This window comes from Leucopleurus acutus (assembly GCF_964270905.1).
Source record: "Leucopleurus acutus genome assembly, chromosome: 17".
In the NCBI taxonomy this organism is placed as follows: Eukaryota; Metazoa; Chordata; class Mammalia; order Artiodactyla; family Delphinidae; genus Leucopleurus; species Leucopleurus acutus.
The window spans coordinates 37442103-37468602 of record NC_139159.1 but is presented as its reverse complement, the minus strand read 5'-3'; the positions used below and the strand labels follow the sequence as shown (position 1 = coordinate 37468602).

Below are 26500 nucleotides of genomic sequence, written 5' to 3'. Positions count from 1 at the left end.
GTGCCCCTTCATTTTAGAATCTACAACACCGGATGGCATTTATTAATGTGTTAGTCTTCTCACCAGACTGGAATAAACAAAGTTTTAAGGGTGCAAAGAGTAGAGGATGGTTAATTCTCTTCTAGAGAAATGAAAGTAAATATCCCAGAGGAGGTGATACAAGCGCCCTGAAGGGAGGCAAAATATCACAGCAAATTCCAACAACAGCATAACCCAGGTATAGAGATATGAAAATGCGTGGTGTATTTAAGAAAATATAGAGCACAGGAATGATGGTAATTAAAAGCACAGGAATAACGGTAAAAGAATGCAAGTTCAGGTGAGAATGAGGACTATTCTATTTCCATCACTATCATATCCCTGTATCCCATGTAAACAAAAGATACACAATAAATATTTATCAAATAAGTCAATGAATAAAGAAAGGCCAGGGACAAGTCTGTTTAGAATACCATATTGAGTTTTGGCTTTTATTCCAAAGAGTAATAGAAAAATGATATAAGGTTTTTAACTAGGCATTATAATAAGCAGATATACATTTGTAGAAAGATGAGTCTGGTGGGAATGTGAATAAAAAATAAAGAGAAAAGAAACTGGTAGCAGAGAAACATATTATGGGGTTATTACAGTAAGCAAGACAAGCAATGATAAGACCTTACATTACAACTAAGACAGTAGAAAAGGCCAATGGGGAACAGATTCAAAAAGCAATCATATGCTGCTGAGAAAAGGCCAAAAGAGCTGACAAGTGGTCACTTGTTAGAACTATAGATAGAACTATTAATAGAACTATGTTAGTTCTATTAATCGTGTATAGTAGGTACAATAAAAGGATGAAGGTATGTTTAAGAGAGGTCAGAGGGGGCACTAGTAAAGATACATGGATACACTAGTCTGAGTTCCTATAAGCCTTTTTCTCATACTTTATAATACACAGTCATACTGGATAAGTAATTAAAATTAAATAAAATTTAGTTTCTCAGTCACAGTAGCCAGAATGCAAGGGTTCAATGGCCACATATAGCTATTGGATACTGCAGATTTACAGAACAGTTCGATCATTGCAGAAAATTCTATTGGACAGTGCTGCTGTAGACAAATAGGACCTATTCATGAAATAGAATGTCTCCTGGTGAATCCAAATTAGTCTTTGTTTTATTTTTCTCTGGAAAGAGACTAGAAAGCAGGAATTTAGTTACACAAGCTACCAAAGCACATTATTTATCTTCAGTGACAAGATTAACACAGTAGTACTCACTTGTTCATGGCCTCCACTCCTGCTTTGGCAGAAGCACTTGGTACTACAAAACCTGACCCAGTCTCAGCATAGATGGTTGTAATAGCAAGAAACGATGCTCCTGACATTTTAAAATGATACAGTAATTAACAATACAGCTAAATCAATTCATATCAGGAAAACATTATTTATAATAATGGGATCTAATTCAAGAGGGTATAACAAAAACTGAAGAAATTTTCAAAACTTCACTAAGCCTAAATTAATGAAAGAGTAATCTAATAAAATTGCTACATCTTTGCTAGTAATCTTGCTGCCATTCAGGATGGTCCAGTCTGTGCTTAATTAAAATTCTATACCAGGTGAGTCAATACCAAGGCTCAAATCTCAAAGGTATAGCCCTATTATACCCTGCATAATCAGCTGGACAGGATTTCCATTAACCCATTTATAAGAATAAATCGGAACCAAAACTAAATTAGCAGGGACTTCTGCCTCCAGCATCATGGATTTGTCCTCCTCCTGTAAACACAAAGAAACTGTATCAAATATATGATACCACTATTTTCAGATACTGTTTAGCAGGCAGGGAAAGATGGCAATTCCTGAGAGAAGAAAAACAAATGAAATGAGCCCTAAGATCAGATTTTGCCTAAAGGTACTGTACGTATACCATAGTATGTACTATATACTACATATATATACATACTATATATTCTATATTACATACTCTATATTATACTATATACATATGTCATATAGACTGTGGCATAAGGAGTAGGAAAATAGCCAAATAAGGCATTATCATTGAGTTGAGGAGACAGATCAGATTTTAGAGAGACTGAGGAAGTTGCAATTTGTGAGGAGAGTTCCCCCAAAGAGAAAAGTATGTAAAGATAGAGCCCCATAAATCTGCATAGTGTATCCTTGAGTCTCTGGCCAAATATCAAGCTGTACATGTTTAGGGTAAGATTCCATAAGGCCAGGCAAAGAACAACTGCCTGGGAACCATAAACTGAACAATTCCCAGAGTACACAGAGGGCTGGGAGATAAGTGAGTCTGAGCAGCTTTGTTGAATATCCAGCGCTTTCAGTGGAAAAGTTCAGAAGGGCTGTGCATTAATAGGAGGGTTAAATTAGCCCAAAAGTAAAGTCTACTCTAGACTCACCCAAATAAAGCTTAAAAATGAACACTGAACTGATCAAGCTGGTCCACAAGTTTTTAATTCAAAGGGAAATTAAAACGCATACACATATGTGGACACCACACACACACACACACACACACACACACCACCACCACCACCACCACCACCACCACCACCACCACCACCAACAACAACAACAACAACAACAACAACAACAACAACAACATAAAATTCATAGCATGCAACCAAAAATTACTACACATAAAAAGACACAGAAACAACCAGGAGAAAAATCAAATAATAGAGAGACTCTCATAAATGACACAGGAGATAGAATCAGCAGATGAAGACCTTTCAAATGATATTGTACACTGGACAGCTACATGTAAAAGAATAAGATTAGAACGTTTCCTTACACCATATACAAAAATAAACTCAAAATGAATTAAAGATCTAAAAAGACCTAAAACCATAAAATTCCTAGGAGAGAATATAGGCAGAACACACTTTGACATAAACCACAGCAATATTTTTTTGGATGTGTCTCCTAAGACAAAAGAATAAAAGCAAAAATTAACAAATGGGAACTAATTAAACTTAAAAGCTTTTGTACAATGAAGAAAACCATGGATGAAATGTAAAAACCTACTGAATGGGAGAAAATACTGGCAAATAAGATGGCCAATAAGGAGTTAATATCCAAAATATGTAAACAGCTCATACAACTCAATATCAAAAAAAAAACAGCCCAATTAAAAAATGGGCAAAGACATATTTCCAAAGAAGATATACAGATGGCCAGCAGACACACGAAAAAATGCTCAACAATGCTAACCATCAGAGACATGTAAATCAAAACCACAATGAGATATCACCTCACACATGTCAGAATGGCTATCACCAAAACGTTTACAAATAACAAATGTTGGTGAGGATGTGCAGAAAAGGGAACCCTAGTACACTGTTGATGGGATTGTAAATTGAGGCAGCCACTACGGAAAACAGTATGGAGAGTCCTCAAAAAACTAAAAATAGAATGACCATATGATCCAGCAATTCCATTGCTGGGTATGTGTCTGAAGAAAAAGAATATATTCAAAAAGATACATGCACCACAATGTTCATAGCAGCATTACTTACAATTGCCAAGATATGGAAGCAATCTAAGCGCCCATCAACAGATGAATGGATAAAGAAAATGTGGTATATATATATATATATATATATATATATATATATATATATATATACACACACACACACACACACACAATGGAATATTACTCAGCCATAAAAAAGAATGGAATGTTGACAGCTGCAACATGTGCATGGACCTAAAGAGTATTATGCTTAAGGAAATAAGTCAAAGAAAAACATATGCTGTGTTATCACTTATACGTGGAATCTAAAAAATAAAATAAATGAATGTATACAACAAAACAGAAACAGACTCACGGATATAGAGAACAAACTAGTGGTTACCACTGAGAAGAGGAAAGGGGAAAGGGGTGAGATAGGGGTATCGGACTAAGAGACACAAACTACTATGTATAAAATAAGCAACAAGGATATATTGTACAGCACAGGAAAATACAGCCAGTAATCAACATTGCCTGGGACATAGTGGGTTCTCAGTAAATTGACTGTATGAAAGTTTAAAATAATAATCTTTAGCTCCTGAAAAATCACTGATTTTCTACTTCCTACTTAGCCACAACACTGAAAATACTGTAAGTTAATATTAGCAAATGAATCAAACTATATATATATATATGTATATATATATATATATATATGAAAGAGTAGATACTTTAAGAAATTTAAGACTACAAGTTTGAAGGACTACAAGGAAAATAATTTAAAGAATATTCAGATAAGTTTTTTTTCTCCTTGACATATTTTGTTTCTCTTTCCCTCCACACACTCCAGAGTAGAAACAAAACTTAGCACAACCTGGAAAACATTGGGAGTGGAAGAGGGGACAGGAGTACCATTTTAAGGACATGAGAAATAAGAATAGTTATGTTAGGCATTATGGTAACTTTTCCTAATATATCAAGCTCAATCTCTCAGATCTCTGAAAATTACTTTGTTTCCAAATTCACCCTGTGAAAGAAGAGGATGTAGAACTTTAGTGTACACCATTACAGTACACTGACAACAGATGCTAACTGCATCATCTTACAACAAAATTATAAAAACTACTTTTAAAAGTGACAATTACTTATGTAATGCCAATGTTCCAATAGAATGTGCTCTATCTTCCCATTCAGATTTAACAGCAATTTTTCGTGAGGTGTGGGAAAGGAGGAGTTAAGTCATTATTATGTAATTGAGATACTGGAAATGAAAGTTATCATCCTCTTCTCTTTCTCTCTAGATTTTATTTAAGATGTGGGTAGCCCACTGCTTAGAATGAGATACTGCTGCTTTTAATTACCCCTGAGTGTAAAAAAGAGGCAAACATTTGAAATTGCACTGTTCCAATAGGATGAATGCTGCATAAACAATTAACAGCTGGATTTCAAAAAATGAACAGTGGTGCTAATAGCTCAAAGTAAAGAATTCCCAGACTCCCAGGGTCAGTCACAGATATATTTTTTTCTTTTCATAGGAAGGCTAATCATTTAAATTAGAATTACCTATGGAAGAGGCTTGTAAATGGCAAGTTTCTAACATCCCAGTGCTGACAACAAAAATAGAACCTATGTTAGTGAAGTTAAGAAAACAGAGAAAGGGAACAATAAATAAAATAAATATTATGCTTGCCCATCCTTAACTATTTCAAAATGGAAAAAAATAGTAACAAAGAAACACTAAAAATCACACTATTAAAAAGGATAAAACGTGTAAGATTACGTGCCAGTTTCAAAAAGACTCAAAAGCTCTAAAATCTGGTTTAAATACAAATTTTGAAAATTAAAATAAAAAATTTTAGTTCCAATGTCCAGTAGAGATGGAATACTGCAGTTTAAAGACACCTGACTCAAACATTAATTCTACTATTTACTAGCTCTATAACTGTGTGACCTTGGGCAAATCACTTCCCTGTTCTGGGCCCCAGATTTATCACTGTAAAGTAGGAAAATAGAGAGTTTCCAGCAAATGTCATTACATTCTACAGATTACTCACTAATTGATCATTGCAATCGATTCTACCTATTACTCTTTTACCCTCATGCAAAAAGTCCCATTTGAAAATGATAATATCCAGCTCTTTAACCACCATTTGTAACTTCAATTGATGTTAACTTTGACTTCCCAACCTACTCTGCCATTTTAATTAAAATTTGACTCCTGGACTTAAACCTACAAAAATATCTGTAACTACATCTCAAAGCCAACTTCTCTCAACAATCTGGAAGATTTCAACATTCAGGTGGACAAGATCATAAATCTTACAGTTCCATGACCTTCGGTGCTACCCCAATTTAGCCACAACCTGAACTTTGTCATCATTCCAAAATACTGAATGCAATGTGTTACTCTCTGTATTCTGTCCTTCCAGATCTTTCACATCCTCATATTACATGTGCTCTTTGAGACCTCATTATAAATTCTGGGTGCTTTATCTCCCATATTCTTTAGGCTCATAGTTCCCTCCTAGTCTAACTTTTCTATTTACAGCCTAGACTATTACATGAATCAGGCACTCAATTCCTAGCCACACATTCTCTCAAACATCCATCCTGCGGTTCTCAATACCAGAACGGCCTTCTCCACTCTTATAAGGAGGGAGTTTTAAAACTGTTCCAAGCTGTAGGTAAATGCCATTGGAAAGATGCATCTACAATTTCACCAGGGCTCTCAACATCATTTATCAACTCTTTCAGTATCCAGAGTAAGCTCCTCCACCTATGTTTCTGATTCACATCTCCTGAGACTACAACATTCCTTCATTGGTTCTCTCTTCTTTCTTTCTCAACACTTCTCATTGGGCCCTCCCCTCAGTCATTAATCATGCTTCAGTCTCCACTCTGAATATATCTCTTGTTAAGATCCTTCAGTTTATCTTTACCCAATTCCAGAGGGTAAAGTCCACACCCCTTAGCCTCATCTTTGCCTCTCCAGGCATTATATACTACACGTAAGTAAGCCTGAACTCCTTGTACTATCTAAGCACACAGGTGAGCTATTGCTTGCAGGTTTAACTCTTCTACTGTTATTGCCAGCAATTAATCTTCCTGACAATCATAACATGAAGAGAAAACTCTTCACTTCTCTTTTTGATGAAGGCACAGAGGACACTAACTCTTAGCCACTTTTTTTTTTTTCTTAGCCACTTTTTGATAAGAGACTCAACTGAATTTAAATCTAAAAGTCATCAACACTCTAAAAGTTATTCACAGGATGATCATATAACTTAAAAACAAATAGCATAACTCTTTTTAAAAGAATATTATCTACTAAGTGAAGACACCTCATTTGAACATTTAACATAAATACATCCTTCATGTAGGTTGAAACTTAAAAGTTTAATTACAATAACTGGTATCAGATCTCCGGTTTTTCTAGTCTATTTTAACTATGGGACATAGGAACATAGCCTCACATTCAGATACTTTATGGTCCCCTTGTAAAACAGGTGGTAAAAATACACTTATCTTGGAGGAATCTAACATTTTCTTTAATAGCTAATACTGAGCAGTAGTCTGAGCCAGGCACTATTCTTAACACTTTACAGGCACTAGCTCACTTAATCATCACAGCAATCCTAGGAGGAAGGTTCTATCTTTATCTTCCTATTTACAAGAGACTGAGGCACAGAGAGGTAGTTTTCCCAAGTTCACACTACTAATAAGTGGTATCATCAGGACTAGAACCAGGCAGTTTGATCCAGAGCCTGCACTCATAAAATTTCCTCTCGAAGAAATTTTCAGTTATATAGTTAAAAAGAAAAAATAAGATTCCTTTCCAAAATTTCCAAATCACCTTACCTTTACATTATCTTCACAAAACATCAAAGTAAGGTACACAGTTGCTATAAGAACATTTAATAAATGAGGTAGAAATGTTGTATCAAATTAGTAACTCTGGCAAAAAGTGATTTTAAAAGGATATTAACACTGCCTTAATAAATGCCAACTCATTACTAAGAAAGTGTTTTTAAACATTCTTAAAATGCACCCACTGTTCTAAGGAAGGCCTAGTCGCAATACACAGAAATGTACCCATATGGTCCCTCTATACTTTAAAATCTAAACAGCATACAACTTGCACTCACACTGACAAATAAGAAAAGCCTCATCCTATGCCTGCTCTACTCTTCCTTCTTCTGAAACAAGGTGCATTTGCCTCCTTATCAGTTGATTTTGTCAAATGGCTCATCATCTTCTTTTCCCCTAATAGTAAAGCTGAAGGACATAATTGAAAGTAGTGTTAAACATGCCCTCAATTCGCCTTTTTTTTGTGAGTCTCAAAAATGTTTCATTCCATAAACAAAGCATCACCTTTGTGCTTAGTGATGAGTTAGGAACTGGTGGGGAGAAGAATGGAGTAAGGGTGGAAAGGGTTTTCAGGTGGGGCAGAAGTATTGTATACTGATGGGTAATAGCATTTCCAATTTTGATGGATGAGAAAAGGAGACTTGCAACATGGAACAATAACAATATGCAGCATGTTTTTAAATGCTAAAGTGTGTATTAGAGCTTTTGAATAGGACATGATTCATTAACGTGCGGAACTAAAGCTGGGCATGACAATTCTATATGGCTTAAGGGAAAATGATTCTGTCAGAGTCTATGTAAAAGAGCAGTCAAACAAAGGGTGATTACAGGAGGATGTGAGATTGGACAGGCTGAAGTTCACTGAATGATGTAATGATGAAGGAAAAGTAACTGGCGAGTTCAATATCAATGGATTGAAAATAAGAATGCTTTAAAATTTATTTCTGTGTTTACAGTTCACACATTATGTGTCTAGAACAGCAAGATGGTTAAAAACTTTGTGTTTTCTGATAATTTGTTTTAACTCAATTGCAAGAATGGCATAAAGTATTTTACTTAGTTCAAAGCCTTCAACTGATTCTTCATAACTATTGATTAAAAGGATCTTTCCTTTTTTAGTTTCTTCGGTTGGTGCATTATTTGCATTTACTCTTCTCTTCCTCTAGCACAAGGCTGCTGGTAAGATATTCTCAGGCTGCTGGTAAGATCATCTCAGGCATACTTCCAATGACACTGATCCTATCCATGATTTCCTTTACAGACACTTCTTAACTACTTTCTATTTCCCCTTCATTGTTCATGATTAATCTGACTAGACAATAACCATTCACTCCTTGCCTTTCCCTGACACAGTCCATATGATTCAAGCTTCCTTGGGCTGCTTCTGACTATTCCATACTCTTAGATTCCCTGAATATCTGAAAATTAATTCTACCTAATTCTTTAAATTATCTAAGCTACCATATGTTCATTCACATACATGAAGAAGCACATGAATATTTTTGAAGCAATTTATGTTTTTCACAAAACTTTTGTATCTAATACCTTGTTTGCTTACTAAATATTGGAGTAGTAGTTGATTATCCAATCTTTTTTACAGATGAGAAAGCTGAGTAGTGGTCAAAATATCAAGACTCACCATCTAAGTATCAGGTATAAACTAGGTGACAATGACTTTAATTAAACTACTGCTCCTTTTTTCCTATTGGACCACTTCTTTGGTTTTTTTTTAAATGAACTTATTTATTTTATTTATTTATTTTTGGCTGTGTTGGGTCTTCGTTGCGGTGAGCGGGCTTCTCATTGTGGTGGCTTCTCTTGTTGCAGAGCATGGGCTCTAGGCATGTGGGCTTCAGTAGTTGTGTCATGCGGGCTCAGTAGTTGTGGCCCCATGGCTCTAGAGCACAGACTCAGTAATTGTGGCACACGGGCTTAGTTGCTCTGCGGCATGTGGGATCTTCCTGGACCAGGGATCGAACCCGTGTCTCCTGCACTGGCAGGAGGATTCTCAACCACTGCACCCCCAGGGAAGCCCTGGACTACTTCTGACAATAAAAAAAAATTTGTCAATCATCAGTTTTAACAGTGATAATTAACACTTCTTAGTTATTTAATAAACGAGATTTTCTCATCTGTAAAAGTGAGAATTAAAAACATCTAGCAATATATTAAAAAAGACTAACTCTGCGCCTCAGTTTCTACTCATAACTATAAACAGCACTTACCTTCCAGAGTCATTACAAGTATTAAATGAGTTCATAAATATTTAACACTTAGAACAAAAGCTGATATAGAATAAGCACTTGATAAATGTTAGGTGTTTTAAAAAAGTAAGAGGAAAGGAAGTAAGGAAGGAGGGGAGAGGGAGGGAAGGAGAGGGAGTAAGGGAGACAAGAAGGAAGAAAATTTAGTTAAAATTAGAGCATTTACTTATAAATAATACTGTTCAGTATTCTAACATCTATTGCATCTTATATCTGTATTTAATAATTATACAAGTTGCAGTAATCACTACAGATTTCTCATATGTGGTCTTACGTGGAAGAAATTCTAGCTTCCTGGTATAAAGTAATCTATGTGACTCAATGATCAAAGATAGTCCAAAATCAAGTAAAATATCTGGGTAGGCTGTCATATTTTGTCAATTAATACACTCACACAGACAAAAAAGGTAAAATTTAAGAAAAATTGTTCTCTTTAAATAGAATCCAAACAAATATATTTTTAAAAAAAACAATAGTGGATATGTGGTCAATATTCTTACTCAAATGTTAAGTAATTTAAGATTCTGAAAAACAACCAAGTATGAAGAGCATCATACTATGTTGAACACTTATTTAATATGTCTTTCACAGTGGCACAAGAGGCATTGGTTGAATTTAGTTTAAATATAATATCAATTTCAAAAGACAGGGCTGTAAACAACATATCATCTATTGGCAAAGTAGAGCTGAGGACTGACAGAGTAGTAAGTAAGGCCTTAAGAAAACAAATCCGGGAGACCTTCAAGAAGGTGGAGGAGTAAGAAGTGGAGATCCCCTTCCTCCCCACAAATACATCAGATATACATCAACATGTGGAACAACTCCTACAAAATACCTACTGAACACTGGCAGAAGACCTCAGACTTCCCAAAAGGCAAAAACTCCCCATGTACCTGTTTTTTTTTCTTTCTTTCTTTTTTTCTCCCATTTCTTCTGAGCTATGTGGCTGACACAGTGTTGGTGCTCTGAGCGGGTGTCAGGCCTGTGCCTCTGAGGTAGGAGAGCCAAGTTCAGGACACTGGTCCAACAGACACCTCCCGGCTCCATGTAATATCAAAAGGCAAAAGCTCTCCCAGAGATCTCCATCTGAACACTAAGACCCAGCTCCACTCAACAACCAGCAAGCTCCAGTGCTGGACTCCCTATGCCAGAAAACTAGCAAGACAGGAACACAACCCCACCCATTAGCAGAGAGGCTGCGTAAAATCCTAATAAGGTCACAGACACCCCAAAACACACCATCAGACATGGTCTTGCCCACCAGAAGGACAAGATCCAGCTTCATCCACCAGAACACAGGCACTAGTCTCCCCTCCACCAGGAAGCCTACATAATCCACTGAACCAATCTCACCCACTGGGGGCAGACACCAAAGACAACGGGAACTATGAACCTGCAGCCTGTGAAAAGGAGACCCCAAGCACAGTAAGTTAAACAAAATGAGAAGACAGAGAAACACACAGCAGATGAAGGAGTAAGGTAAAAACCCACCAGACCTAACAAATGAAGAGGAAATAGGCAGTCTACCTGAAAACAAATTCAGAATAATGATAGTAAAGATGATCTAAAATCTTGGAAATAGAATGGAGAAAATACAAGAAACGTTTAACAAGGACCTAGAAGAACTAAAGAGCAAATAAACAAGGATGAACAACACAATAAATGAAAATAAAAATTCTCTAGAAGGAATCAATAGCAGCATAACTGAGGTAGAAGAACGGATAAGTGACCTGGAAGATAAAATAGTGGAAATAACTCCTGAAGAGCAGAATAAAGAAAAAAGAATGAAAAGAATTGAGGACAGTCATAGAGATTTCTGGGAAAACAAAAGACGTATGAACATTTGAATTACAGGGGTCCCAGATGAAGAAGAGAAAAAGAAAGGGACTGAGAAAATATTTGAAGAGATTATAGATGAAAACTTCCCTAAAATAGGAAAGGAAATAAACAAGTCCAGGAAGCGCAGAGAGTCCCATACAGGATAAATCTAAGGAGAAACACACCAAGACACATATTAATCAAACTATCAAAAATTAAATAAAAAGAAAAAATATTAAAAGCAGCCAGGGAAAAACAACAAATAACATACAAGGGAATCCCCATAAGGTTAACAGCTGATCTTTCAGCAGAAACTCTGCAAGACAGAGGGACTAGCAGGACATATTTAAAGTGATGAAAGAGAAAAACCTACAACCAAGATTACTCTACCCAGCAAGGTTCTCATTTAGATTCGGAATGAGAAATTAAAACTTTTACAGATAAGCAAAAGCTAAGAGAATTCAGCACCACCAAACCAGCTTTGTAACAAATGTTAAAGGAACTTCTCTAGGCAGGAAACACAAGAGAAGGAAAAGACCTACAATAACAAACCCAAAACAATTCATCAAATGTTAATAGGGAAATACATATTGGTAACTACCTTAAATATAAATGGATTACATGCTCCAACCAAAAGACATAGACTGGCTGAATGGATACAAAAACAAGACCTGTATATATGTTGTCTACAGGAGACCCACTTCAGACCTAGGGACACATACAGACTGAAAGTGAGGGGATGGAAAAAGATATTCCATGCAAATGGAAATCAAAAGAAAGCTGAGGAGCAATTCTCATATCAGACAAAACAGACATTAAAATAAAGACTATTAAAAGAGACAAAGAAGGACATTACATAATGATCAAGAGATCAATCCAAGAGAAGATATAACAATTGTAAATATTTATGCACCCAACATATGATGCATAATGCAAATGCTAACAACCATAAAAGGGGAAATCGACAAAAACAGAAACATAGCAGGGGACTTTAACACCCCACTTTCACAAATGGACAGATCATCCAAAATGAAAATAAGGAGACACAAGCTTTAAATGATACATTAAACAAGATGGATTTAATTGATACTTATAGGACTTAATTGATTTATTATAGGACATTCAATCCAAAAACAACAGAATACACATTCTTCTCAAGTGCTTATGGAACATTCTCCAGGATGGACAATATCTTGGGTCACAAATCAAGCCATGATAAATTAAAGAAAATTGAAATTGTATCACGTATCTTTTCCGACCACAACACAGTAAGTCTATATATCAATTAAGGGAAATAAACTGTAAAAAATACAAACACATGGAGGCAAAACAATACACTACTTAATAACGAAGTGATCACTGAAGAAATCAAAGAGGAAATCAAAAAATACCTAGAAACAAATGACAATGAAAACGTGACCCAAAACCTATGGGATGTAGCAAAAGCAGTTCTAAGAGGGAACTTTATAGCAGTACAATCCTACCTCAAGAAACAAGAGAAATCTAAAATAAACAACCTAACCTTGCACCTAAAGCAATTAGAGAAAGAAAAACAAAAAAACCCAAATTAGAAGGAAATAAATCATACAGATCAGATCAGAAATAAATGAAAAAGAAATGAAGGAAACAATAGCAAAGATCAATAAAACTAAAAGATGGTTCTTTGAGAAGATAAACAAAATTGATAAACCATTAGCCAGACTCATCAAGGAAAAAAAGACTCAAATCAATAGAAATAGAAATGAAAAAGGAAAGGTAACAACTGACACCTCAGAAATACAAAGGATCGGGCTTCCCTGGTGGCGCAGTGGTTGAGAGTCCGCCTGCCAAAGCAGGGGACATGGGTTCATACCCCGGTCCGGGAAGATCCCACATGCCGTGGAGCAGCTGGGCCCGTGAGCCATGGCTGTTGAGCCTGCGCGTCCGTAGCCTGTGCTCCGCAACGGGAGAGGCCACAACAGTGAGAGGCCCACATACCGCAAAAAAAAAAAAAAAAAAAGAAATACAAAGGATCATGAGACATTAGTACAAGCAAGTATATGCCAATAAAATGGACAATCTGGAACAAATGAACAAATTCTTAGAAATGCACAACCTTCCGAGACTGAACCAGGAAAAAATAGAAAATATAAACAGACCAATCACAAGCACTGAAATTGAGACTGTGATTAAAAATCTTCCAACAAACAAAAGCCCAGGACCAGATGGCTTCCCAGGCAAATTCTATCAAACATTTAGAGAAGAGCTAACACCTATCCTTCTCAAACTCTTCCAAAATATAGCAGAGGGAGGAACACTCTCAAACTCATTCCATGAGGCCACCATCACCCTGATATCAAAACCAGACAAAAGATGTCACAAGGAAAGGAAACTACAGGCCAGTATCACTGATGAACATAGATGCAAAAATCCTCAACAAAATACTAGCAAACAGAATCCAACAACACATTAAAAGGATCATACACCATGATCAAGTGGGGGTATATCCCAGGAATTTAAGGACTCTTCCATAAACGTAAATCAATCAATGTGATACACCATATTAACAAATTGAAGGAGAAAAACCCTATGATCATCTCAATAGATGCAGAAAAAGGTTTCAACAGAATTCAACACCCATTTATGATAAAAACCCTCCATAAAGTAGGCACAGAGGGAACTTAACTCAACATAATAAAGGCCATATATGACAAACTCACAGCCAACATTATTCTCAGTGATGAAAAACTGAAACCATTTCCACTAAGATCAGGAACAAGACAAGGTTGTCCACTCTCACCACTATTATTACATAGTTTTGGAAGTATTAGCCACAGCAATCAGAGAAGGAAAAGAAATAAAGGGAATCGAAATTGGAAAAGAAGTAAAGCTGTCACTGTTTGCAGATGACATGATACTATACATACAGAATCCTAAAGATGCTACCAAAAATCTACTAGGGCTAATCAATGAATTTGGTAAAGTAGCAAGATACAAAATTAATGCACAGAAATCTCTGGCATTCCTATACACTAATAATGAAAAATCTGAAAGAGAAATTAAGGAAACATCCCCATTTACCACTGCAACAAAAAGAATAAAATGCCTAGGAATAAACCCACCTAAGGAGACAAAGGATCTATATGCAGAAAACTATAAGACATTGATGAAAGAAATTAAAGATGTTACAAATAGATGGAGAGATATACCATGTTCTTGGATTGGAAGAATCAACATTGTGAAAATGACTCTACTACCCAAAGCAACCTACAGATTCAATGCAATCCCTATCCAACTACCAATGGCATTTTTCACAGAACTAGAACAAAAAATTTCACAATTTGCATGGAAACACAAAAGACCCCAAATAGCCAAAGCAATCTTGAGAAAGAAAAACAGAGCTGGAGGAATCAGGTTCCTGGACTTCAGACTATACTACAAAGCTACAGTAATCAAGACAGTATGTTACTGGCACAAAAACAGAAATATATATCAATGGAACACGACAGAAAGCCCAGAGATACACCCACACACATATGGTCACCTTATTTTTGATAAAGGAGGCAAGACTATACAATGGAAAAAAGAGAGCCTCTTCAATTAGTGGTGCTGGGAAAACTGGACAGCTACATGTAAAAGAATGAAATTAGAACACTCCCAAACACCATACACAAAAATAAACTCAAAATAGATTAACGACCTACATGTAAGGCCAGACACCATCAAACTCTTAGAGGAAAACATAGGCAGAACACTCTATGACATAAATCACAGCAAGATCCTTTTTGATCCACCTCCTAGAGAAATTGCAATAAAAACAAACAAATGGGACCTAATGAAACTTAAAAGCTTTTGCACAGCAATGAAAACCATAAACAAGATGAAAAGACAACCCTCAGAATGGGAGAAAATATTTGCAAATGAAGCAACTGACAAAGGATTAATCTCCAAAATTTACAGGCAGCTCATGCAGCTCAATTTCAAATAAACAAACAAACCAATCCAAAAATGGGTAGAAGACCTAAATAGACATTTCCTCAAAGAAGACATAAAAATTGCCAACAAACACATGAAAGGATGCTCAACATCACTAATCATTAGAGAAATGCAAATCAAAACTACAATGAGGTATCACCTCACACGAGTCAGCGTGGCTATAATCAAAAAATCTATAAACAATACATGTTGGAGAGGGTGTGGAGGAAAGGGAACCCTCTTGCACTGTTGGTGGGAATGTAAATTGATACAGCCACTATGGAGAACAGTATGGACGTTCCTTATAAAACTAAAAATAGAACTACCATACAACCCAGCAATCCCACTACTGTGTATATACCATGAGAAAACCAAAATTCAAAAAGAGTCATGTACTGTAATGTTCATTGCAGCTCTATTTACTATAGCCAGGACATGGAAGCAACCTAACTGTCCATCAACAGATGAATAGATAAAGAAGATGTGGCACATATATACAATGGAATATTACTAAGCCATAAAAAGAAACCAAATTTAGTTATTTGTAGTGAGGTGGATGGACCTAGGGTCTGTCATACAGAGTGAAGTAAGTTAGAAAGAGAAAAAGAAATACCATATGCTAACACATATATATGGATCTAAAAAACAAAAAAAGGTTTTGAAGAAACTAAGGGCACAACAGGAATAATGATGCAGAGGTATACAATGGACTTGAGGACCCAGCGAGGGGGAAGGGTAAGCTGGGACGTAGTGAGAGAGTGGCACGGACATATATACACAACCAAATGTAAAATAGATAGCTAGTGGGAAGCAGCTGCATAGCATAGGGAGATCAGCTCGGTGCTTTGTGACCACCTAGAGGGTGGGATAGGGAGGGTGGGAGGGAGACACAAGAGGGAGGAGATATGGGGATACATGTATATGTATAGCTTATTCACTTTGTTATAAAGCAGAAACTAACAAACCATTGTAAAGCAATTATACTCCAATAAAGATGTTAAAAAAAAAGTCACCAAAGAATATTCTATCCTGAAAAGTCATCATTAAGATATGAAGGAGAAATAAAGACTTTCTCAGACAAACAAAAGCTGATGGGGTTCATCAACACTAGACCTGCCTTACAAAAAATGTTGAAAGCATCACTTCTACTAGAAACAAAAAGGCAAAAGTACACAAAACGTTGAGTAAGATGTTAAATAGAAAAGACGTAATCAGAAAATTGCAACTCTTTATCAGAATAGGTTTTTTTCTTTCAGTTTTATTGAGATCAAGTTGACATACAGCAAGCACTATATAAGTTTAAGGTGTACAACATAACAATCTTACATACATCATGAAATGATTACCACAATAAGTGAACAATGATCACCTCATACAGATACAAAATAAAAGAAAGAAAGTTTTTTCCTTGTGATGAGAACACTTAGGATTTACTCTCTTAACTTTCATATATGGCATACATATAGCATGTTAATTATATTAATCATGTTGTACATAAACAAACTTACAGAACAGGTCTTTCAAACACTTTATTATTGCATAAAAGTTAAAAAGGGGACTTCCATGGTGGCGCAGTGGTTAAGAATCCGCCTGCCAATGCAGGGGACACAGGTTCAAACCCTGGTCCGGGAAGATCCCACATGCCGCAGAGCAACTAAGCCCGCGAGCCGCAACTCCTGAAGTCTGCATGCCTAGAACTTGTGCTCCACAACAAGAGAAGCCACCACAATGAGAAGCCTGCATACCACAACCAAGAGTAGCCCCCACTCACCACAACTAGAGAAAGCCCACGTGCATCAACAAAGACCCAATGCAGCCAAAAATAAATAAATAAAATTTTAAAAAAGTTAAAAGGGAACAAAAGCAGAAAAATATAGCTACTTCAATTTGGTAACAAACTCACAACGTAAAAAGGGGTAAGTTGAGACAACAAAAACACAAAAGTGAAGAGGTAAGGGATGGAACCCATATAGGTAAATAAAGGTCTGATGCTATCGTCAGAAAAAGGACAATTTTCTCTATGAGACATTTTATACAAACCCCATGGAACCACAATACATAAATCTAGAGCAGAGACACAAAACATAAAAAAGAGGAAACTGAGTAAAATGTCTAGAAAACCACCAAACCAAAACAGCAGACAGAAACACAAAGAAAATGAAACAATGGAGATACAAAACAAGCAGAAAACAGGAGATAAAATGGCAGTCCTCATTTAACAATAATCACCCTAAATATAAATGGATTGAATTCACTAATCAAAAGACACAGAATTAGATGAATTAAAAAACAAGACCCAAATATATGCTACCTCCAGGAAACTCATCTCAGCTCTAAAGACAAATGTAGGCTAAAAGTGAAGCAACAGAAGATAATATTCCAAGCAAATAGTAGCCAAAAGGAAGTGGGTATAGGGGAGCGATCAAGATGGCTCCGCCATCTTGTTTGGGAACAAACAAACAAAAAAAGATAACAGAGGAGTAGGATTTGAAGCTCTACTCCTCCCACAAAAACATCAAAAACACATGTACAAGTGGAACGATTCACACAGAACATCTACTCAACGCTAGTAGAAAGTGGCTATAGCTATACTTATATCAGACAAAATAGACATCAAATAGAAAAGGTAACAAGAGACAAAAATGGAGAGTATATAATGATTAAGAGGACAATTTAATCAAAAAGACATAGTGATTAATATATGTGTACCTAACATAGGAGTATCAAAATATATGAAACAATTATTAACAGACCTAAAGGAAGAAATTGACAGCAACACAATAATAGTAAGGGACTTTAACACTCCACTTACATTGATGGATAGATCATCCAGACAGAAAGTCAACAAGGAAATAGTGGCCTTAAATGTGAGATTATACCGTATGAACTTGATAGATTTGTAAAGAACGTTCCATCTAAATGTAGCAGAAAACACATTCTTCTCAAGTGCACATGGAATTTTCTTAAGGATAGACCATATGTTGGGACATGAAACAAGTCTCAAAAAATTTAAGAAATTTGAAATCATATCAAGCATCTTTTTCAACCACAATGGTGTAAAACTAGAAATCAACTACAAGAAGAAAGCTGGAAAAATCATGAATATGTGCAGAATGAACAACATGCTACTGAACAACTATTGGTTCAACAAAGAAACCGAAGGAGAAATCAAAAATTACCTGAAGACAAATGAAAATGAAAACACAACATACCAAAATTTATGGATGCAGCAAAAGCAATACTAAGATGGAAGTTTATGCTAATACAGGCCTACCACAGAAACAATAAAAATCTCAAATAAATAAACTTACACCTAAAGGAATTAGAAAGAAAAGAACAAAGCCCAAAGTCTGTAAAAGAAAGAATACAGTAAAGATTAGAGCGGAAATAAATGAAATAGAGACTAAAAAGACAAAAGAACATATCAATGAAACTAAAAGCTGTTTCTTCAAAAGGACAAACAAAATTGACAAAGCTTTAGCTAGACTCACAAGAAAAAGAGAGGGCTCTAATAAATAAAATCAGCAACAAAAGAGGAGAAATAACAAGAGACACACAGAAATACAAAGAATTATAAAAACATATTATGAACAGCTACATGCCACCAAATCAGACAGCTGAGAAGAAACCGATAAATTCATAGACTCATACAACCTTCCAAGACTGAATCATGAAGAAACAGAACATCTGAGTAGACTGATCACTAGTACAGAGATTGAAACAGTATTCAAAAACCTCCCAAAAAACAAAAGCAGAGGACCAGATGTCTTCACAGGTGAATTCTACCAAACATTTAATATCTATTAACACCTATTCTTCTAAAAAGCTTTCAAAAATTTGAAGAAGAGGGAACACTTCCTAACTCATTTCTATGAAGCCATCATCATCCTGACAACAACAAAAAAGAAAATTACAGGGGCATCCCTGGTGGTGCAGTGGTTAAGAACCCGCCTGCCAATGCAGGGGACACAGGTTCGAGCCCCGGTCTGGAAAGATCCCACATGCTACAGAACAGCTAAGCTCATGCACAACAACTACTGAGCCTGTGCTCTAGGGCCTGCGAGCCACAAGTACTGAAGCCCGTGTGGCTAGGGCCCATGCTCTTCAACGAGAAGCCACTGCAATGAGAAGCCCGTGCACCACAACGAAGAATAGCCCACGCTCACCACAACTAGAGAAAGCCTGTGCACAGCAACGAAGACCCAACACAGCCAAAAATAAATAAATAAATAAATAAGAAATAATAAATAAATAAGAAAAATAAGAAAAATAAGAAAATTACAGGTCAATATTCCTGATGAAAACAGATCCAAAAATCCTCAATAAAATATTAGCAAACCAAATACAACAATACATTAAAAGGATCATACCCCATGATCAAGTGCAATTTATCCCAGGGATGCAAGGATGGTTCAAGATCACAAAGCAATGTAATATGCCATATTAACAAAATGAAGGATAAAAAACATGATCATCTCAATCAGGTGCAGAAAAAGCTTTTGACAAAATTCAACATCCATTTATGATAAAAAAAAAAAAACTCTCCAGAAAGTGGACATAGAGGGAACATACCTCAGCATAATAAAGACCCAATATGACACACCCACAACTAACATCACACTCAATGGTGAAAAGCTGAAAGCATTTCCTCTAAGGTCAGGAAGAAGACAAGGATGCCCACTCTTGCCACTTTTATTCAGCATAATACTGGAAGTCCTAGCCACAGCAATCAGAGAAGAAAAAGAAAAGGAATCCAAATTGGAAAGGAAGAAGCAAAACACTCACTGCTTGCAGATGACAAGATAAATAGAAAATCCTAAGAACACACCAAAAAATTACTCATCAATGAATTCGGTAAAGTTGCAGGATACAAAATTAATATACAGAAATCTGTTGCATCTCTGTACACTAACAACAAACTATCAGAAAGAGAAACTAAGGAAACAATCCTGTTTACCAGCACATCAGAAAGAGTATATACCTAGGAATAAACCTATCTAAGGAAGTAAAAGACATGTACTCAGAAAACTGTGACACTAATGAAAGAAACTGAAGATGAGACAAACAGATGGAAAGATATACCACGTTCTTGGATTGGAATGACTAATATTGTTAAAATGACCATACTACTCAACATCAAAAAAACAAAGAACCTGATTTAAAAATGGACAGAAGACCTGAACAGACATTTTTCCAAAGTGGACATGCAGACAGCCAACAGGCATGTGAAAAGATGCTCAACATCACTAATCATCAGGAAAATTCAAATCAAAACCACAATAACATAGTACCTCACACCTGTCAGGATGGCCACCATGAAGAACACAAATAACACACGTTGACGAGGATGTGGAGAAAAGGGAACCCTTGTACACTGTTGGTGGGAATGTAAATTGGTGCAGTCACTGTGGAAAACAGTACAGAGGTTTCTCAAAAAAATAAAAATAGAACTACCATATGACCCAGCAACTTCACTCCTGGGTATACATCCAAAAAATACTAATTTGCAAAGATACATGCACTGCAATGTTCATTGTACTGGGCTGGCCAAAAAGTTCATTCTGGTTTTCCCCTAACATCTTACATTTATTTGTAAGTAGTATTATCTACAATTGTCAAGATGCAGAAGCAACCTAAATATCCATCAACAGATGAGTGGACTAAGATGTGATATAAACAGGGTGGAGTCAAGATGGCAGAGTAGGAGGACACAGAGTTCACATGTCCTCACAACTAGGGCACCTACCAGATGCTGGTGGGGGACCTCAATACCCAAAGGGACGGGAGGAACCCCCAAGCGACCGGGTAGGATGTGGTGGGGAACGAGGGGGGAGAAGTGGAGGCCGGACGGGACCGGCACGCCTGACGGGTGGCTGGGGAAGGGGAGGGATTCCCACTCCTGGAGAGGCCCACTCACCATGAGCAAACCAACGGGGACCGGGAGTCGGAGGAGACCCTCAGGGGTTCAGAGGCTAGCATTTCCCCCACCCACTCAGGCCCTGGGGAGCCTGCTGAGGTCCGGGGCCTGGTCCTCTGCCCTCCAGGGCCCCCTCCAGCATGGGTCATGGGAACATGGGAGGGAGGGGGGAGGAAGAGTAGAGGTGAGCCGGGAGGGACCCCCGGGGTTGGAGGATCCGGGGGGAACACAGCTAGCATTTCCCCTACCCACTCAAGCCCCTGGGAGCCAGCTGGGGTCCTGGGCCTCCAGCCACGTGGGTCCTGTGGGTGTGGAAGACGGGGGAGGAAGAGTAGACACGAACAGGGAGGGACTCTCGGGATAGGAGAATCGGAGGGAACACAGCTAGCATTTCCCTGCCCACTCCAGCCTCATCGAAACTGCTGGGGTGCTGGGCCTGGCACTCCACCCTCCGAGGCTGGAGGCACCCCAAGGACCCCTCGAGCCCCGCTGAGCCTACCCCCCACCCCCAATCCCCAGGGCCTTTTCCAGCAGCATAGGTCCTGAACACAGGCTCTTCCCCAGCCTAAAGCCCACCCCCAGCCTAGACCCGCCCCAGTTAAGCTCCGCCCCCCACAGCCAAGGCCTTTTCTGGCTTTTTTTTTTTTTTTTTGCTACTGGGGTTATGTTTTACCTTCTGGTTGCTGTTTCATTTATATTTTTAATTCTTCTAATATACCTGTTAGTTTTTTATTTTTATTTTCTTTTTTACTCCTTGTCATTGTTCTGTTCCTTTTTTTTTTTTCTTGTCACACCACATCACTTGCAGAATCAGTTCATGGGCCAGGGGTCAGGACTGAGCTCCTGTGGAGGGAGTGCTGAGTCTGAACCTCTGGACTAACAAAGAACCTCAGACCCCAGTGAATATTAATTGGAGTGAGGTCTCCCAGAGGTCCTCATCTCGGCACCAAAACCTGGCTCTACCCAACTGCCCGCAACCTCCAGTGCTGGAAGCGTCAGGCCAAACAACCATTAAGACAGGAACACGCTCCCACCCAACAAAAAATTAAGACAACAAAAAAATATGCAACAGACGAAGGAGCAAGGTAAAAACCTACAAGACCAAATAAATGAAGAGGAAATATGTAACCTACCTAAAAAGTAATTCAGAGTAATGATAGTAAAGATGATCCATGATCTTGGAAATAGAAGGGAGGCACAGATAGAGAAAATACAAGAAATGTTTAACAAGGACCTGGAAGAAATAAGGAACAAACAAACAGTGATGTACAGCAAAATAAATAAAATGAAAACTACACTAGAAGGAATCAATAGCAGAATAACTGAGACAGAAGAATGAATAAGTGAGCTGGAAGATAAAATGGTGGAAATAACTGCCGAGAGGCAGAATAAAAAAAAAAAGAAAAAAGCAGAAGATTAAACACCCATTTATGATAAAACTCTCAATAAAGTTGGTATAGAAGGAACATACTGCAACATAATAAAGGCCATACATGAAGGAACATACTGCAACATAATAAAGGCCATACATGACAAGCCCATATCTAACATCATACTCAATGGGGAAAAACTGAAAACTATCCCTCTAAAATCAGGAACAAGGAAAGAATATCCACTCTTGTCACTCTTATTCAACATAGTATTGGAAGCCCCAGCCAGAGCAATTAGGCAAGAAAAAGAAATCAAAGGCATTTAAATTGGAAAGGAAGAAGAAAAATTGTCACTATTTGTGAATGATAAGATTTCATATATAGAAAACCCTAAAGACTCCCCCAAATAGTATTAGAAATAGTAAAGAAATACAGTAAAGTTGAAAGGTACAAAATCAACATACAAAAAATTGGCTGTGTTTCTATACACCAACACTGAGCTAGCAGAAAGACAAATTTAAAAAACAATCCCATTTACAATCACAAAAAAAAGAATAAAATACCTAGGAATAAATTTAACCAAGGAGGTAAAAGACTCATACACTGAAAACTATAAGACATTGTTGAAAGAATGAAGACACAAATAAGTGAAAAGATATTCTGGGCTCGTGGGTTGGAAGAATTAACTTTGTTAAAATGACCTTATTACCTAAAGCAATCTATAGATTCAATGCAATCCTTATCAAACTCCCAGGGACTTTTTTCATGAAAATAGAACAAAAGAATTCTAAAATTTATATTGAACCACAAAATACAGCAAATAGCCAACACACTCCTGAGAAAAGAGAACAAAGCTGGAGGTATCACACTCCCTGATTTCAAACTAAATTACAAAGCTATAGTAATCAAAACAGCATGGTAATGAAAGAAAAAGAGATACACAGATCAAAGGAAAAGAAAGTAGAGCCCAGAAATAATACCATGTATATACAGACAATTAATATATGACAAAGAAGCAAAGAACATACAATGGAGAGAGGATAATCTCTCCAGTACTTGGTGTTGGGAAAACTGGACAGTCACTGACAGAAAATGAAACTAGACCACTATCTCACACCATACATAAAAATCAACTCAAAATAGATTAAAGATTGAATCTAAGACCTGAAACCACAAAATTCCTAGAAGAAAATAGGCAGTAAGCTCTTTAACATCAGTCTTAGCAATCTTTCTAGATATGTCTCCTCAGGCAAGGGAAACTAAAGCAAAAATAAACAAATGGGACTACATCAAACTAAAACACTTCTGCACAGCAAAGGAAACAATCAACAAAATGAAAATACAAACTATTGAATGGAAGAAGATACGTGCAAATGATATATCCGATAAGAGGTTAACATCCAAAATATGTAAAGAGCTCATACAACTCAACAACAACAAAAAAAAACATTTAAAAAATGGGCAGAGGAGCTGAATAAACATTTTTCCAAAGAAGACTTATAGATGGTCAACAGGCACGTGAAAAGATGCTCAACATTGCTAATCATCAGGGAAATGTAAATCAAAACCACAATGAGATAGCACCTCACACCTGTCAGAATGGCTATCATCAAAAAGACCATAAATAACAGATGTTGGTGAGGATACAGAATAAAGGGAACCCTAGTAAACTGTTAGTGGGAATATACACTGGTGTAGCCACTATGGAAAACATTATAGAGGGTCCTGAAAAAATTAAGAATAGAACTACCATATTTTCCAGCTATCCCACTTCTGGGTATTTATCCAAAGAATACAGAAACACTAATTTGAAAAGATATATGAACCCCTGTGTTCATCATGGCATTATTTACAATAGCCAAGATATTAAAATAGCTAAGTGCCCATCAACAGTTGAATGGATAAAGATGTGATACACACACAGACACACAAACACACACAGAAATACTACTCAGCCATAAAAAGATAAAATTTTCCCATTTGTGACAACACAGATGGACCTTGAGGGTATCATGCTAAGTGAAATAAGTCAGATGGAAAAAGACAAATACATATGATATCACTCATATGTGGACTATAAAAAACAAACACATGCACACACACACAAACAAATGAAAAAACCAAACAAAAACAAACACATAAATACAGAGAACAGAGTAGTGGTTACCAGGGGAAGGGGCAGGGAGGAATGGGTAAAGGGGATCAACTGTATGGTGATAGATGGAAACAAAATTTTTAGTGGTAAACACACTGTAGTGTAAGTAGAAGTAGAAATACTGCACACTTGAAACATTTATATATGTTATAAACCAATGTTACTTCAATAAAAAATAAATCTAGAATTTTTAAAATAATAAAGAGAAATAACTCAATAAAAATGGATTAAAAACATAGATAGTGAGGATTAAGTAGAAATCGGCAAGAGGGAACATTTGGAGGCAACAGAAATGTTCTATGTCTTGGTTTGGTAATGGTTACCTAAGTGTATAAATTTACAAAACAATCAAAATTCTGTATCAATTTATATATAGAAAATCTGTGGATTTTACTATACATAAATGTTTCTTCCCATTTAGCAAACTAAAAATAATACATACATTAGAGCTACATTATGCATTGATTTACTCTTTCTTTAATCTATCTGTATTTCAGCATACAATAATCCTGCATTTCATACTGATTCTATACTGATATATGAAAATACTTTGTAAATTACAAAGCACTATTGTGGTATAAAGTATTATTAATGCTACTTAAATAATAATGCTACTTTAAGTGGTTAAAATAACCTCTTAAGAGTTTCAAGAGGTATCTCTTGCTTCTAGTGATCTCTAGGGTTTGATGGAAAAATTCAATATTTATCCTATCCATGTCCTTCATGACTAGTCTCTTAAATAAAACTCTGTATTATTCTTTTAGTCTTTCCTCATTTCAAGTTCTCTCAATTCTTTAATAAATTTAGGTACTCTTTTCCACACTATTTACTAAAAATTTTAAATTTATATATGACATCTTAGTGATGAATGAACCTCAGCATGATAATTTCAAATCCTCCCCAGAAAGGATCAGCCATGTATTTACTGACCTTTGTGGCTATAAGAGCACATTGGGCTAAGGTCTTTAGGAGTTTCCTAAATCTTTTATTTGTTCAAAATCGTTAGTTTTGCATCAGTGCTGCCTAGAAACATACTTTAATAGTGTCCCTCTAATTTTAGCTTCTCTGCCCCTGCTAAGGCCACAGTTCTCCTGATCTTCAGTCATCTGCCAGTCCCTCTCTGAGTGCACCTCATCACCAATTCCTGTCCCCAGCAAGTGAGTATCTGGCTTCTAGTTGCTGGTGCCCTTATATTTTCTAGTCTGACTTCCCGGATACCTTACCTTGACCACCTTCCTAGATATCAGACCACCTAACATACTTCTGATCACAGATTATTACAGATTGCCTGCTCCCTGAACTGACTTCCGTATTTACCACTTTGACACACCTCAGAGGTCATTAGCACCTGAGTTCCTTGACTATCGCTCCAATACCAGAAAAGACCCTGTGCATTGTACTCTCCACAGCTCACTAATACAAGTCCTTAAAACCCTGTCAGGTTACAGCATCTATAACCGACAGGAATTTTGGAAGAATGAAAACTGGCTCCATCTTTTAAGAAGCCTTAGCTAATGTATTTTTAATGAAGCCCATAGAATTTTAACCAATGTGATGAATAAAAATAGATCAAAGTCTACGTTAAAATGAATGACAATAATGAGAAAAGAAGGGAGAGTCAGACAGAAATCAAGAGTAACACAGATGGGCAGGGGATGAAATAAAAGAGAAAAGGCAGAGAAACACCAAGT

The 26500-nt window shown here is 36.7% G+C and overlaps 1 protein-coding gene across 1 annotated transcript in view; it reads right to left on the bottom strand.

Moving 5' to 3' along the window:
• The window catches only part of DECR1 (2,4-dienoyl-CoA reductase 1), a 52880-nt gene that overhangs the window by 11306 nt on the left and 15074 nt on the right, over nucleotides 1–26500 (bottom strand). Inside the window, exon 6 of the mRNA XM_082858594.1 lies at nucleotides 1259–1358. Within this exon, the coding sequence (XP_082714720.1) occupies nucleotides 1259–1358 (100 nt within the window). The remainder of the gene's footprint in view (nucleotides 1–1258; nucleotides 1359–26500) is intronic.